General features: G+C 43.4%; 1 protein-coding gene across 1 annotated transcript in view; it reads right to left on the bottom strand.

Moving 5' to 3' along the window:
- Positions 1-5,571, bottom strand: part of VAPA (VAMP associated protein A) — a 35,362-nt gene extending 29,791 nt beyond the window's left edge. Inside the window, exon 1 of the mRNA XM_075416479.1 lies at positions 5,448-5,571. Coding sequence (XP_075272594.1) covers positions 5,448-5,523 — 76 coding nt within the window. The 5' untranslated portion in view covers positions 5,524-5,571. The remainder of the gene's footprint in view (positions 1-5,447) is intronic.
- Between the last annotated feature and the right edge of the window lie 8,527 nt (positions 5,572-14,098).

Genomic DNA, 14,098 nt, shown 5'->3' with positions numbered 1-14,098 from the left:
AACTGATGCATAGAACAGCTCCTCTTGTTCATGGTAAGCTTCTACTTTTCAACTTGGCCTTGAACAACGGTACAATATTCATGTATAATACAGTATTTTCACAATATTAATAATGATGTATTACAGTGATCTAGAACACTTGCTTAGGCTTTCAACAAGCAGAATGAGCAGGCACTTTATACTAATTACAATGTAAAGGTGAAGCTTTTATACCAATGACTACACTAGAAGTACAAGAGAGTGAGGGTATGGATAGTGTTTCTTTGTTTAGTGAAGATGCAATATTAAGTAAAACAGAGCCCTACAAACTGCTGCTGAAAGACAAAACTTCCAAATCTTCACTGCTGTATGCCTCTGCCATCACAGAAAAATCTTCCATTACTGAATCTTGAAACAAATGCCCAACTAGATCTGCCAAAATATAATCTAACACCTACAATTCACAGATCAATACAACTCCCTTTTTATTAGTCAGTTGTAAATGCAGTCTAATACCGTGGTAGAGACATACGTATTAACATAATATCACCTAATAAGCAACACTTGGTTAAAAAAAATTCTCTTCCTTTCTCTTCCTCAACACATTCCTGCCAAAAATTTTGTGTCTCAATTTTCATTAATACCTATCATTAAAAAAAAATTTAAAATACTAACAAATATTACATTTGAGCCAGAAAACAATGGATAGGAGTACAGATATATAGGAAGAGTAAACAATTCCAGGAATCCTTCCTGGATTTAAAAAAAAAAAAAAAAAACCCACAAAAAACACCAAGAAGTCAGAGACTACTTCTTGAATATTGAGTCATTCTACGGGATGTTCTATCTTTGTAATTACACAATACTCTGCTAGCAAAAATATTAACTTAAATAGGATCATTTCAAAGTATCAAAAAGCCACAACTGTGTTAGTAATCACTTATAACCATTTTTCCCCCTCTGCACTCCTATTGTTTAGTTTCAAAAACATTCTTGAACGAAGATACCAGAAAACTAACATCCCAGTTGCCTTTTTTTAACCTATCTCAGAAAGCACGGACATCACAACTTTGCTGGTACTTCGAATAGAGTGAAAACAGGTGTAAAAGTTGATGTAATTAAAACACTCACAAATAAGGCATCAAGATCACATCTGAGACTTTAAATCCTGCCTACACTGAAAGATATCCTGGGCCAATTCTGGCAGCAGACCTTGAGGGCAGGGGATGCATTTAACATTGAGCTATTTTTACCTCTAAATTCCACCTTCTCAATTTGCAGCAACACATAGCCTGTGGCTGTCAATGTTACCAAGAACAGTGTAACAATTACAAAATAATCTACAGCGGTATTTTTGTATTATTTAAAAGGTCGTCAAAATCTGCATTTCAGAATGAGCCGTAATACTTAAGTGAAGTGCTCTGTACCTCACCTGGAAAGAGTCATTTGAATGTATACCAGCTGACAGATGATTTTACACACTAAAAACACTAGATTATGAATCAGATTAATAATCAGAAATTAAACATCATCTGTAATACTGGATCTCCCCCAGTTACTCAACCCATCAAAGGGAAAATTTATTGCACACAGACACGCTCACAAGTTGAGTTCAGTCTTACTTACTGACTTATTTCTACCCTCAAGGTAATAACAGCAGAAAGAAAAAAAAAAAAAAAGGAAAAGCGTGCCTCATTATTATCAGAAGTTTACAAAGGTAAGGTAACTGGATTTCACACACTTGTAACCAAGAACTTCAATAAAGAATATCAATTCAGAATATTCATACATTTTTATAATGTCTGACTATTGCTCTGAATCACAAGAAATTCAAATTCTGAACACTGTCTACTAATCTTCCAAAGCTCATCAAATCAATTTGTGTTGATTTTCAATTAGGTGTTGCAGAAGCACGTCTTCTGACTGATTTAAAGATTTGGCAAAGGTTTTTAAAAAAGGACCATCATCCAAGACCAATTTAAACACACTTTACTCACAACTGCAGAACTGGCTTCTTTGACTTAAGGAAGACCAAATTTCCACAAAAATGCTAGAAATCTTTGAACTGAAAGCTTCAAGTGCTGCTACATAACTACACAACTGTAAAAAAAAAAAAAATTTAAAAAAAAGTATTTGCTCACAACGAACCAGTTCCAGATTACCATAATCTTCTCTAAACTAGAGCTACAGACAATGATTACATGCATCAGTCACATGAAAAAGCCCCCAATAAGAGGCAGAAGATGTTCCACCTTCCAAATCAGTTGCTTTTAAGTGTCTCATGTTTCAATTCTTCCTATCCAGTTCTAAACAAACCCAAATAACTTCAGATTTGAGAAGCTAAACAGAATACATTAGACTAGAACACAGAAGAAAGCTAACCTACAGGAGTAATACGGCTGAAGACCTGGATACAAGAACCAAGAGGCAAATTCTCAGCACTCCATACTGAGTCTCTGAAAGCGATGTTACCTAGTGTATCAACTGCCTCCTAGTTTCACCACTTCTAAGTACAATTTTTCCCCTTGTCACATTTGCACAACATACTGAAAAGTACTTATGTATGTATTTTGTGGTTTTCCTTAGGTATTCCTGATGGTTCCAGAATCCAAAGAAACCCAGCTACCATAGAAGCAGAGGGAATTAACCATGACCCCAAATGCTATCAATGGCTGAAATTTCTAGGAATGGAAAGCACTATTAAAACAGGATTCTAATCTTTTGGTCACCAAGGGAAATAATGTGTTAGCCACTATGGGACACGTTCTTTAGACCTCCTCCTGAATTGTGTGGAATAAAATTCAGGATAAATGTATTACAGAACTTATTTTTGCTCATTGACTAATGTAGATTACAAAAAAAAAAAAAAACAAAAAACAAAAAAACAGTTTCATCAGGCAATAATGGATTTGAAGCCTTGTCAACAACTCCTTAAGATCATCTGTACTTTTTAATTTAAATCATTATTTGCATCAGGACATACTAACACATTTCACTGTCACCCTAGAGGTCAGCAAATTCATAAGTTCCTGAGGCAAGAAAACTAACAAAATTATTTGTCCAGTTTGGATGTTTAGACTTTAACTGGATCTCTGTTACATACACATCAACAGTATTAAGTCAATAATAATAATGGATAAATGTCCCAATGAAATAACTTTGAATAACCAGCTGCACTGAAAGAATATACACCTTTTTTTTTAAAAGAAGTTTTATGATTTTCCTAGACTAAGCTAAACTCACTCTGAGTCACACATTCTCTTACTAACCAATTACTTTTTAAAAGATAACACTCGGAATACCATTCTGCCAATACTGTAGTCTTCAACGTAGCACTTCAGAACAGAATTAGTTTGTCGCCCACAAACCTTTTAAAACACCTCAGAATAATAAGCAGTTAGAAAATATTTATTGAGAGTGCACTCAATCCTCTCTCAATAGATAGCTGTTTCTATAGTGTATTACTGTAATAATATAGTACTAGAGCGTGCTTTCCATGGAGTATTAAGACTGCAGTCTCATTATGCTTCAGATTCTGTTTTTGCTTAGTCTGCGCTACAGAATTTTTTAATATATGTATTAGCCTGAAACCAAAGTTTATGCCTAAAGAATACACATTTCATGCTCCAAGTACATAAACACACAGCACAACAAAGATCACTGACTGACAATGGCTTCATACAGACAGAATTTCTAATCTAGTATTTATTCTATATTTCCTGTATCAACACTTTGTTTCATATCACATAAACATGGCTTGATTGAAGACAGCTCGTGTGAAACCTTCAAATTAGTCACAGCAGCTCTGTAATTCAAAAATAATAATAATGCTTTTTCCTTCAACCTGTTCTTGCAATAAGAACACAGTGTATTGAAATCTCACTGCAGCCAGACCTGGCAACATTTTAACACCACAAAACAGAAATGAAAAGGACAAGTTCCCGTTATGGTTATGACTCTGTCTACGAATGTGCAATTTAAAAAATTAAAAATTGAAGCTAGCAACAAACCATTATGAGTGATCAGAAAAATTTTGGGGTTTGATTTGATGTATCAATAAAACAAGTATAGTTTGTTAAAAATCTCCTTGATAAACCAGACTTCAGTTTAATTTCTAAAAGCCAGGCCAGCCAAAGCTATTTTGGAGGAATACAGTGTTCTTTTCTAATATAAACATTAATTTGTTCTAGTTGTCCATTTAAAGATTTTTACAACACCATAAATTCCACTCTGTCCCTCTAAAACAATGAAAAATGAGTCTACTAAAAATGGAAAATAAAATAGACACAGTTATAGGATTAGGCAAGTACATGTGCTGATATGTCACAAAATTTAAAGTGTAAATTCAGATAACGTTAACAGCTTTAAAACAAAAGGTCTAATATTGCTGATTCTAAATCTGCAACGTTCTGGGATTTTTCTCAATGCCCTTTATGCGTATAAGATATAATCACAGGATACTACTGGAAGCTACTTATTCTATCCTGCTTTTCTTTATGCCCTTACCTTTCAAGGATCACTCATCTTTGAAAGAGACTTCCTTTCACAACTATCTAATTTATCAGGAGAGAAAAATGATAACCGCACTATCTGGGACCAATTTTGACAGGAGCATGTCACGCCTGTCACAGTCACGCAGTCGGCACGCAACACCCGACACACAGAAACTTCCGAAGGGCACACACTCCTTTCCCTGGCTCCCAAGCAAGGAGCGAGCTGCCTGTTTACCTGCCGAGAACCTGCCTGAAACATGACAGCTCGGAGAAAGGGCGGGGGGAGGCACTGCCCGGCGCAGCGGGCCGGGCTGCAGCGGCGGGAGGGTGCGGGCGCCTGCCCATCGCCTACTCGCACAGCCCGGAGTGATGGCGCAAAACCGCGCCAGCCCCCGCGGGGATGCCGGCGGGGGCCAGGGCTGGGCTCCGGGCGGCGGGAGGGGGGAAAGGCCAGGCGTGAGGGCAGCCTCCTGAAGCCAGTTCCCCCGCCCTGCTCCCTCCCACGGCGGCCAAGGCTTCAGTCGCCCGCTCCGGGGCCTCTCCCACTCGCCACGGCCAGAGGAAGACCCGACGGAGGGGCGCCGGCGGCCCGCGAAATGACAGGGGAGGGACTCCCCCCTCCCCCGACCGGGCCCTGTCCCCTCCCCGAGCCCCGCCGCCCCAGGGTCGGGCCTGCCGAGCGGAGCGGAGCGGTGACACGGCAGCGAGGCGGCGGGCGGGACCCCGCCGGGCCCGCGGGCACGCTCTGGAGTTCCCGCGGGATCCCAAGATGGCGGCGGCCGAGCCCGCTCACCGGCGCGGCGGCGCCCCCCCGCCTCCTCCCCCGCCCCCGACGGACCCGGGCGGGCAGGGGCCGGCACCGCGGCCCGGGGGAGGCGCGGAACGAGGCGGCCGGAGGCAGCCCGGCGCCGAGGCGAACCGGGACACCCGGCCGGGCTGAGCCGCCCCCCCGCCCCGCGCGGGGCTCCCCCTCACCTTTGAATTTGAGGTCGGTGGGCGGATCGAGCACCAGGATCTGCTCGTGCTTCGCCAGAGCCCCGGCGGCCGCCATCTCGCTCGCTGGCTCCGGCGGGAGGCGGAGTGGCGGAGGGGGGCGGGGAGGGGGGAGGGGCAGCGGGGGGAGGCCGGGCAGCGGCTGCGGGCGCTGCCGGCGGGGCGCGGGCCGAGGGCGGGCGCTGCCGCCGCCTGCTGCTGGTGCGCGCGCGCGGCCGCCGCGAGCCGCCCTCCCCGCGCCACTGGCGGCTCAACGGCCGCCCGGCAACGCCGCCCCTCCGCGGGCACGAGGGCGGTGAGGCGGCGGGGCCCCCTGCGCGCATGCGCCCGCCCAACGGCAGCTCCCGCCTGGCCGCTCCCCTCCCCCCGCACACACCCCGTTCCCGCGCCGGCGGTTAGAGCGGGACCCCGCAGCCCGGGCCGCGCAGCCACCCCCTGCCGGAGCGAAGGACCGGAGCGGGGAGAAGCGGTACCCCCCTTCCCCCCTCCCGCCACCGGGCAGCTCTGGAGGCCGCGGCGGGAACTACCGCTCCCGGCGTGTCGCGCGGCGGGCGGTGGCCGGGCGGCGCGGGGCCTGCCGGGAGTTGTAGTCTGCGGGGGGCGCTGAGGCGGGCGCGATCCCTCAGGAAGCGCGGCCCTCAGGGCCCCGCGGGCGGTGTGCGTGGCCCGTACCTCGAACGTGGGGGAGAGAGGGAGGGCGAGCCTGGGTGGCGGGTTTCCGAGGGCAAGTTGGGACAGGGAAAGGGGCGAATAGTCTCGAACTCCCCGTGGCCGCTGGCGGCTGTGGCGTGGGGCCGGGCAGCTCACGGGCGAGGCCTGAGGCGTCGGAGGCAGCTCCCGGCTGCTGCCAGGTACCCGTGCTGGGATGGCTAAGGCCCAGCCTAAAGGCAGCTCTGCCAGCCCGCCAGGCAGCACCTGGGCACCGAGGTGGGTGGGCCCGGCTATCCAACAGGCCTGGAAAACAGCCAAAAACTGGCCTGTAGTTGGAACGTTGTTGTTAGGTGAAGGCTTAGAAGTATCGACAGGGAGTCGGTGCTGAGAGGGACTGAGCTTTCGCAGAGCCTGAATGAGAAATAAGAGCCATTGTTTATCTGTAGGCAGGAACACGGGGTATTTGCCATCCTTCTCACTTGCACTTTTTGTCAGACACAGTGTGTTCACAGTAGGCCTTTTCATTAATACCATACTTCCCAGCAGGTGGTGCATCTTGGGATATTTGAGTACATTGGTAACAAACAAGCAAGAAAAAACAATTAGACAGCTAAATCCATCTGAATCTACCACTGAAGAATCTGGCTGTAGGAACCATAAGTTTGTATTCAGGCGAGGTTGGAGTACAGGTGATGGAAATTAAGTCAGAAGGATTAGCACATTTATTTTTCCTCTCTTGCAATCAGGTGTAGGTATGGTAAGAACATGTGTAGGGACATAATAACCCATTTGAAAGATACGTCCTGATAATAAAGACATTGAAATTACTTAAATGCTTTACCTTCAAAATCAACTTATCACAGTAAGACTTGTGGATGACAAAACTTCTTTGGCGAGTACCTCTACCTCTGTCTCAACCGCGAAGGAAGGTTTTGAGGCCGTTTGACAGGGGAGACCCTCCTAGTAATTTAGGTTCAGGCTCTGCCTTGGCTCCACCAGAGCCTTCGCCCTCCATTTCGGCCACCTGCCTCTCGTGCATGCCTGCCACCGCCACGCCTGACTACTTCAGCACTTTTCTCCGTGCCTCTCTTGCTGACAGGAAATATCTGTGTGACTTTCAATACCACCAATGACTGAAGAAGAAAGAAGCGAGAAGTGCTGTAGAAAAGTACTTCAGAGCAGTTTTACCTGGTTGGCATTGGCTTCAGTAAGTGGAGTTACATGGCATATATGTGAAAATGTTGCTGGAGGTCTGCAACTGCTCTGGCTGCCATTTTCCCGCAACAGACTTATTTTATGATGCACATAAACCAGTACCTTAAACTACACCCGTTATTTGCAATGCAATGTTTAAAGTTACTCTCTGGTAGTCTGCTGAGCTTTGTTAGCAAAACCGATGTTCCACTCTGTTTATGCATTCTTACCCTTGGGATCTGGAAGATAGAGGGGTTTTGTCTGTCCTAGTATATTTTCTTCTTCTGTTAACACGGACACTTAGTCTATTGCTTCCACTCTTTCTCAGTTTCTGTTTGTGAGTCCACCAAAGATTAAGCTACAGCATACACTTCTCAGAAACAATACTTCAGCTCCAGAATTACTTGGTGATTATGTACCAGAAGAATTTATGGGTCTCAGCTTCCAAAGAATCAGGACATGGGGAAAAAACTAAATGCCACAGAAGGTTCTGTCTTTTCTCCTTTTAATGGGGTGAAAAAATAACAGTAAGGACTACAAATTCGAAAGAAGCTTCTTCTATGTAGATTTAGAAGACAGAAATACCTGTGTTCTAGTTCTTTTATCCGTCTCTTGTATAAGAAAATCCAAGGCAAATCAGAAATTAAGATCCTTCCTTAATATGAGAACAGGTCTTACAGTTTTTCCCATGCGTGGTTTTCAGTGCAAATACCTTGTTAGACACGGCTGTGCGATAGATCAACCTGACATCAGGGGATGTGCAGGGGCTGGGGGAGGACTGGGTTAACCCCGATCACCAGCATATCCAGAGGCAGTGAAGGAAGGACGGAGCGCAGCCTTGAGCAGGCTGTGGCTCGCAGAGGGACCATCACAGCATCGCTGAGGCTGGAGGGGACCCCAGGAGGGCCGTAGTTCCATTTCCAACTCAAAGCAGGGTCAAAGCTGAATTCAGACCAGGTCACGCAGGGCTTTGTCCTGTGGGTCATTAACGCCTTCCGAGCACAGAGATTTCACAGTCTCCCCAGGGCAGCCGGGCTTCGTGCTTGCCTGTCAGGCTTCAATCTGCTCATTTTGTGTTATAGTAATGGAAGTCAGTACATAAACATGGAGTGAGTGGATTAATGGTAATTATGTATGAACATGTTTTTTTAATGTAGTTTATGTTGTTGTTTGAACACATTGAAAACCTTAATAAAGCATAAACCTGTTTTGTTGCGTTTAGTATAATTTCTGACCTAATGCTTTTATTTCATTCAGACTAGTGTAATTTTTTATACTAAATAACACCTGTACTGTTGATGAGCAAAACCTGGCTGCCTTCCCCAACCTCTGATTCATTTCATTTTAACACCTCACAGCACAGCTCAGGAATTAAATCTTCGATCTCTTGCAGTCAATAGAAATCGTCTCACTGCTTTTGGTGAGATCATGATGTCATTCCAGAAGTGTCTCCAGTATATTCATCACTGCTTGCAAAAGGATAACATTTTGCTTAATCTGAGGCCAACATTTGTCCTGTGTCTTTGTAGATGTTGATGCTTTCCACACAGTGAATTCAATATCATTGTTATAATATCTCAGTCTGGAGATGGCTTGACTTTTTTCAAAACTGTTTGCTCCTAAACGTTAAGCAAGATCTCTGTATACCTGAGAAGTAGCAGAGTAGGTGTCTTCAAGTTTGTTCAACTACGGTGTAGTTCTTTACCTAGTGACATTATTATAAAAACACATAATGCCGTTGAATATTCAATATTCAGTTTCATAATACTGTTTTCCACTGTTTATTACACAGTTTATTCAGTGCCAGCAATTCTGAACTTGAAAATGTCTTTCAACAAAACAACATCACCACCTTCTTTGCAATTTCTTGGTGTTATTAAGACTGTCAGAAGCAACCAAGTGCTACATTATGTGTTGCGTTAATGGGAAAATTCTAGATCTCACTCGGTGAAGTATCTCATGCATCCTGTGCTGCTAAGTCAGTGAATATTGCAAAATCCAAAGGTATAAAGGTAAGAGTGTGTTTTAATTTCTCTTTAAGGGAATTCCTGGCCTTTTTGTGCTGTAGTTTATCTTCTGAAATATGAAACTATTCATACAGCAGGATCTAGTCATCATCCTCTTGACTGCTTATGAGTTTCATATATAATTTTAGGCCCACTTATTTTGTAAATCAAGGTAAAATTGCAGTTTGCACTTACTGTTGAAGATTTATGGCATTATTCAAATGTTTTCATAGACTGGAAAAGTAGATCTTAGTTGAATATCTTCAAGTTTGTTCAGCTACGGTGTAGTTCTTTACCTAGTGACATTATTATAAAAAATATAATGCTGTTGAATATTCAAGTAGAGAGAAGCTAATAAAATATAATGGCATTCTGATAAATAGCTATAGTGTGAAATTTTATGTACTTTTCATATATTGGACCTGATACTTTTGTGCTGAACACGAAAATGCCCTACACCATTAGCTTATGTAGGAACAAGACAAAAAATGTGTCTTATCTTTGTGGTTTAAAGTAGCATTTAAAGAACTGAATGATTCCTGAGTCAATTTCAAATGTGCTAAAACCATTAGTCCTGTGATAAAGGACAAAGTTATTAAGGAAATGGATTTTTGAATAGTGTATTCAAGAATTGGTTTTTACAGTTCATATACATTCATGAGGGATGTAATGAGACAATTCAGTATAGAAAATATCAAATGTGTATGTGTTGGTTGTTGTTTGCTGGTGTTGCATTTCTAAAAACGCACAAATGAACACTTTGCTAGAAAGTAGCCAAAAATCATTTACGCATAGCTAAATACACAAATGTTAGTAGGTAGTTGAAACTCACCTCCAGAAGAGAAAAACTCTCTTAAATAGCAGTCTTAACCTGAGAAATAAATCTGCAGAAACGGCGTGGTGGTGCCCTGTGGTCATTGCATCCCTTTTCCAATCTGATGTTCTTGCAAACAACATCATGGTCTTCCACAGCCTTGGGCTGGAGAACTCATCTGACAAGTGGAGTTCAAATTTTCCCTTTCATTTGCTCTGTTAACACACACAGCAGCTCTGCAATGCTAATTCTGCCCTCAGCATCTCCTGAGCGGTCCCAGGAAGCCCTCAAATTGTATTTTCACATTATGCCTAGGTTCAGTTCTAATGGATCACAAGGTAAATAGGAGCGAATAATGTCGTATCAATGTGTGAAAGACAAGCAGAGCCCTGAGACTCTGCGTGACACATGAAGTGCTTTGCCTCTACAAAGCACTGGTAAGAAGTGCACTGAAGTGCTGTGTCCAGTTTTGGGCACTCTCCTCCAGGAAAGATGTGGGGTAATTGGAGAGAGTCCAGAGGAGAGGACCTGTAGTGACTAAGGTCCAGAAAACAGACAGGTTGAAACATGAGAACACATTGAAATACTGAGGTTGTTCAGCCTAAGGAAGACAAGACTGACTCATGTGGTCAGCAGTAGTCAAATACATTAAAAGCTATTGCAAATAGAAAATAGTCTGCTACCGCTTAATTTGAGTAGGGCAGGAAGTAATGGGCATAGATCGGAGCAAGAACTGATTTAGAGCAGGTAGGAAGAATGCTTAAGAGTAAGGATAATTAACAGAAAAGACTGCCTGGAAGCGCAATCCATGGAGTCCCAGTCACTGACCTTTAAGAACAGGTCTGACATCTGTTGGGAGATATAAATTTAGCTGATCCTGCCTTGAGATGTGACCTCTGAAGTCCTTGCCAGCCCTGTGAATCTATCATTGTGTAAATTCCAGCGTGCTCAAAGATTAAACTGATCATCCGCAGTGGAAGTGTCCATTCCCTAAGGTCTGAGCTACAGTCCATTAGAATCAGGGGGAATTTTTCCAGTGACTTTAATGAGCATTGGATCGGGTCCTAATTGAGTGTGTAATTTGGAGCTGCGTATGGAATTTGGTCCACAATTCTGTTAATGGTATTTGCAAATGAGAAGAATCCAAGTCCTTTTCCCAGGGTACATTTATTTGTAACGGTTACAAAAGAAAGTAAACACACACTGAAGAAGCAGTGCTAGATTTTTCTTAGAAAATTGAGTAGAATTGACTGAAGACAGACACAAGGGGAAGATCTCCGGGGAAAAATTAGCAACTTTTCTCAAGGAAGAACATCGCAGACAGCTATTTTTTTACATCTATCAAGCAGGACCAAACAGAAAGAGACAGCAAAAACTATATTAACAACACTTTAAAAATAAATAGGTATCATGAATGTGAGAATGAAATGTTTGTCTCTGCTGAAAGATCAAATCAGCTGAGAGCCCAAAAATGGGCAGAGCAAAAAAAAGGGGAGACATAGAGAAATTCAGGCTGTCAGTGAATTCAGTCATAGAATCATAGAATTGTTTAGGTAGGAGGAGACCTTCAAGATCATCGAGTACAACCATTAACCTAACACTGTCAATTCCACCGCATAGTGACTGACGAGGAAATATCCATTCCCCCATAGTCTGTTACTAAATAACATAAAGTTTTTCCTCCACTCTGGATGATCAATGAAATCACAAGCACTTACACCAGCTAAAGCTCTGCCTCTGCAGTTGCACGTGTTTATGCAATCCGGAGGAATGCTAATATGCGTAAAGTTCAGAGTTTGCAGATTCACAAAATCACAGCTCCTGTGGGCATCTGCAGTTGCTCTGCTTCCATGGGTTGTGTGCATCTCCTGGAAATTCTTCCTCTGTTACCCTTGTGTTGCGGCAGGAAACTGGGAAGTGCTCAAAATGCTCCTCTGACAGATGCAGGAAGCTAAGGTTACTAATATGTGGCTAACACACACATGGAAGATCTTTGCTCTTGATTAATTCATTATCTCTAGGAGTAAAGACACAAGGTTTCCAGAATCATCTCCTCACACCAGTTTGTTTGCTGCAGACGTGTTCTGGGCTGCACACAACGTTGAACACCCTACCTGAGAGGTCATTTATGAAATATTTATTTACTTTGCATTCGGGTAAGAAAAAAAAAAGTCTGCATAATATTATTGATGGATTCTTTGACTGCCAAATACTGAATTATTTATAGGTTAATCGTACAAAGGATTCCCATGAGGACCTGTTAGATTGCAATATGGAATTGATCCACTGCGCAAAAACAGGGACGTGTCTCTCGGACTTGTTTCTGGTACTTCAGTGGGTCACCTTAAAACAGGTATGAACACTTTGCAGGGGCAAAGCTGGAATACCCAACAGCATTTTTGAAGTTGCAAGGGGTAAAAAGGCTGCAGAAAGCCCCATGTAGCACAGGATGCTTTGACCTGGATCACCCCCTGTGGGACCTTTCCACTCCCAACCCATGTGCGTCCATCGGCCAGCGGTCTCTCACGCTGTGCACAATTCCCTGATGCTCGCCTTCCCTGTGGGCAACCTGGTCCCTTCTGCCCTTCAGCGGGTCCCACCTACGCTATGGGCACTGCAACCCTGTGCACCGCTCTCCACCTACAACCATGAATATTCACCATTTTCCTCTCCCAACACCAAGAACTAACAGGGAAGTTTAGGAGAGTGTACCCACCCACCCGCTACTGTGCCTACATACCTATTGCAGATAAACACACAAATAGATGTTCCACTGTTAAATTCATAGAGTTAAATGGTTATAAATACTATGTGAGCATGCCTTTTAGTACCAACTTTAACTACGCAATCACTTTTTTAATTCCACAGGTTTCCTGGCCTCAATTCTGCTTTTCAGAAAGAAAAACACTATAGTGCATTGAGACCCTTCTACTCCCACTCCATCACCCCAAAACTACTTCTGTCCTGTTTTCCTGGGTTTTTTTTCCCTTCCCTCTCTCCTTATCCACATTGCTCCTGCCCCTCTCTGCCCGCTGGCTAGCAGACAGACAGGCCAGCAAGCTTCCCCTCCTTTCACCTTCAAATGAGGCATGTGTTTTTTCTCCTCCTTTGTCCCTAGTATGAGAAAGAGCAATTTAATATAAATTAATAGCGGTTTAGTAGAAAACCAGAGCCAGCCACTGCAAACCTGGAATGTGATTTTTTTTTCCTGTGCCTGGCCATTCCTTGCATTTTTTCCCTTCCCTAAGTAAGGTAAATAATAGAAATGAGGAAGATGGGAATCTATAGTGGATCAGACAGTCGTTTCTATTCATTCACCACCCTCCGTCTCTGAGCCAGCACCAGAGGCTTCAGAGACTCCCACCGTAGACAGACGGGGGATAGTATCTCTTCCACATTGAGACTCATCCTATTTTGAAATACTGGCTTAAGGCTTAAGATCTGGAGCAGCATGTTAAATACCCTTATGTCATTTTATTCTCTTCATTCTTTCTTTTCCAGCAATTTTGGTGTCACTTGCAAAGTTTTCAGCAAAGGGTTTACATTGTCTTCCAGATCACTGATAAAGACATTGAACTGCATTGGCTCCTTTGAAGCTGTTAAATAACCCATTAGGAGATAGTAGAAACATGCTGATGTAGCTGCTAATTGGTTTTCAGAGCATTCGGTGCAGGTAAATTGATTTTATATAGTACTGGGGCTTTTTACCACATTGTCATGCAGGGCTACATCGAATGACTTAAAGTAATCCATGTGTATTAAGTCAATACGTCTACCTTAAGCAAATGCATTGTCTCATCTTGTTGCTTGAACTTGAATGCACCTATTTTCCATTAAAAATATATTGATTAATGTTACATAAGCTACTACCTATGAATTAATTTCTCTTTGTTTCCCATATCTGTCTTTATTAGTATTTTGCCAAGGGTCTATGTAATGCTTGTAATTATCCAAACCCATCACATTTA

Source organism: Opisthocomus hoazin, chromosome 3 (genome assembly GCF_030867145.1).
Source record: "Opisthocomus hoazin isolate bOpiHoa1 chromosome 3, bOpiHoa1.hap1, whole genome shotgun sequence".
Lineage (NCBI taxonomy): Eukaryota > Metazoa > Chordata > Aves > Opisthocomiformes > Opisthocomidae > Opisthocomus > Opisthocomus hoazin.
This window is presented reverse-complemented; position numbering and strand designations above follow the sequence as displayed.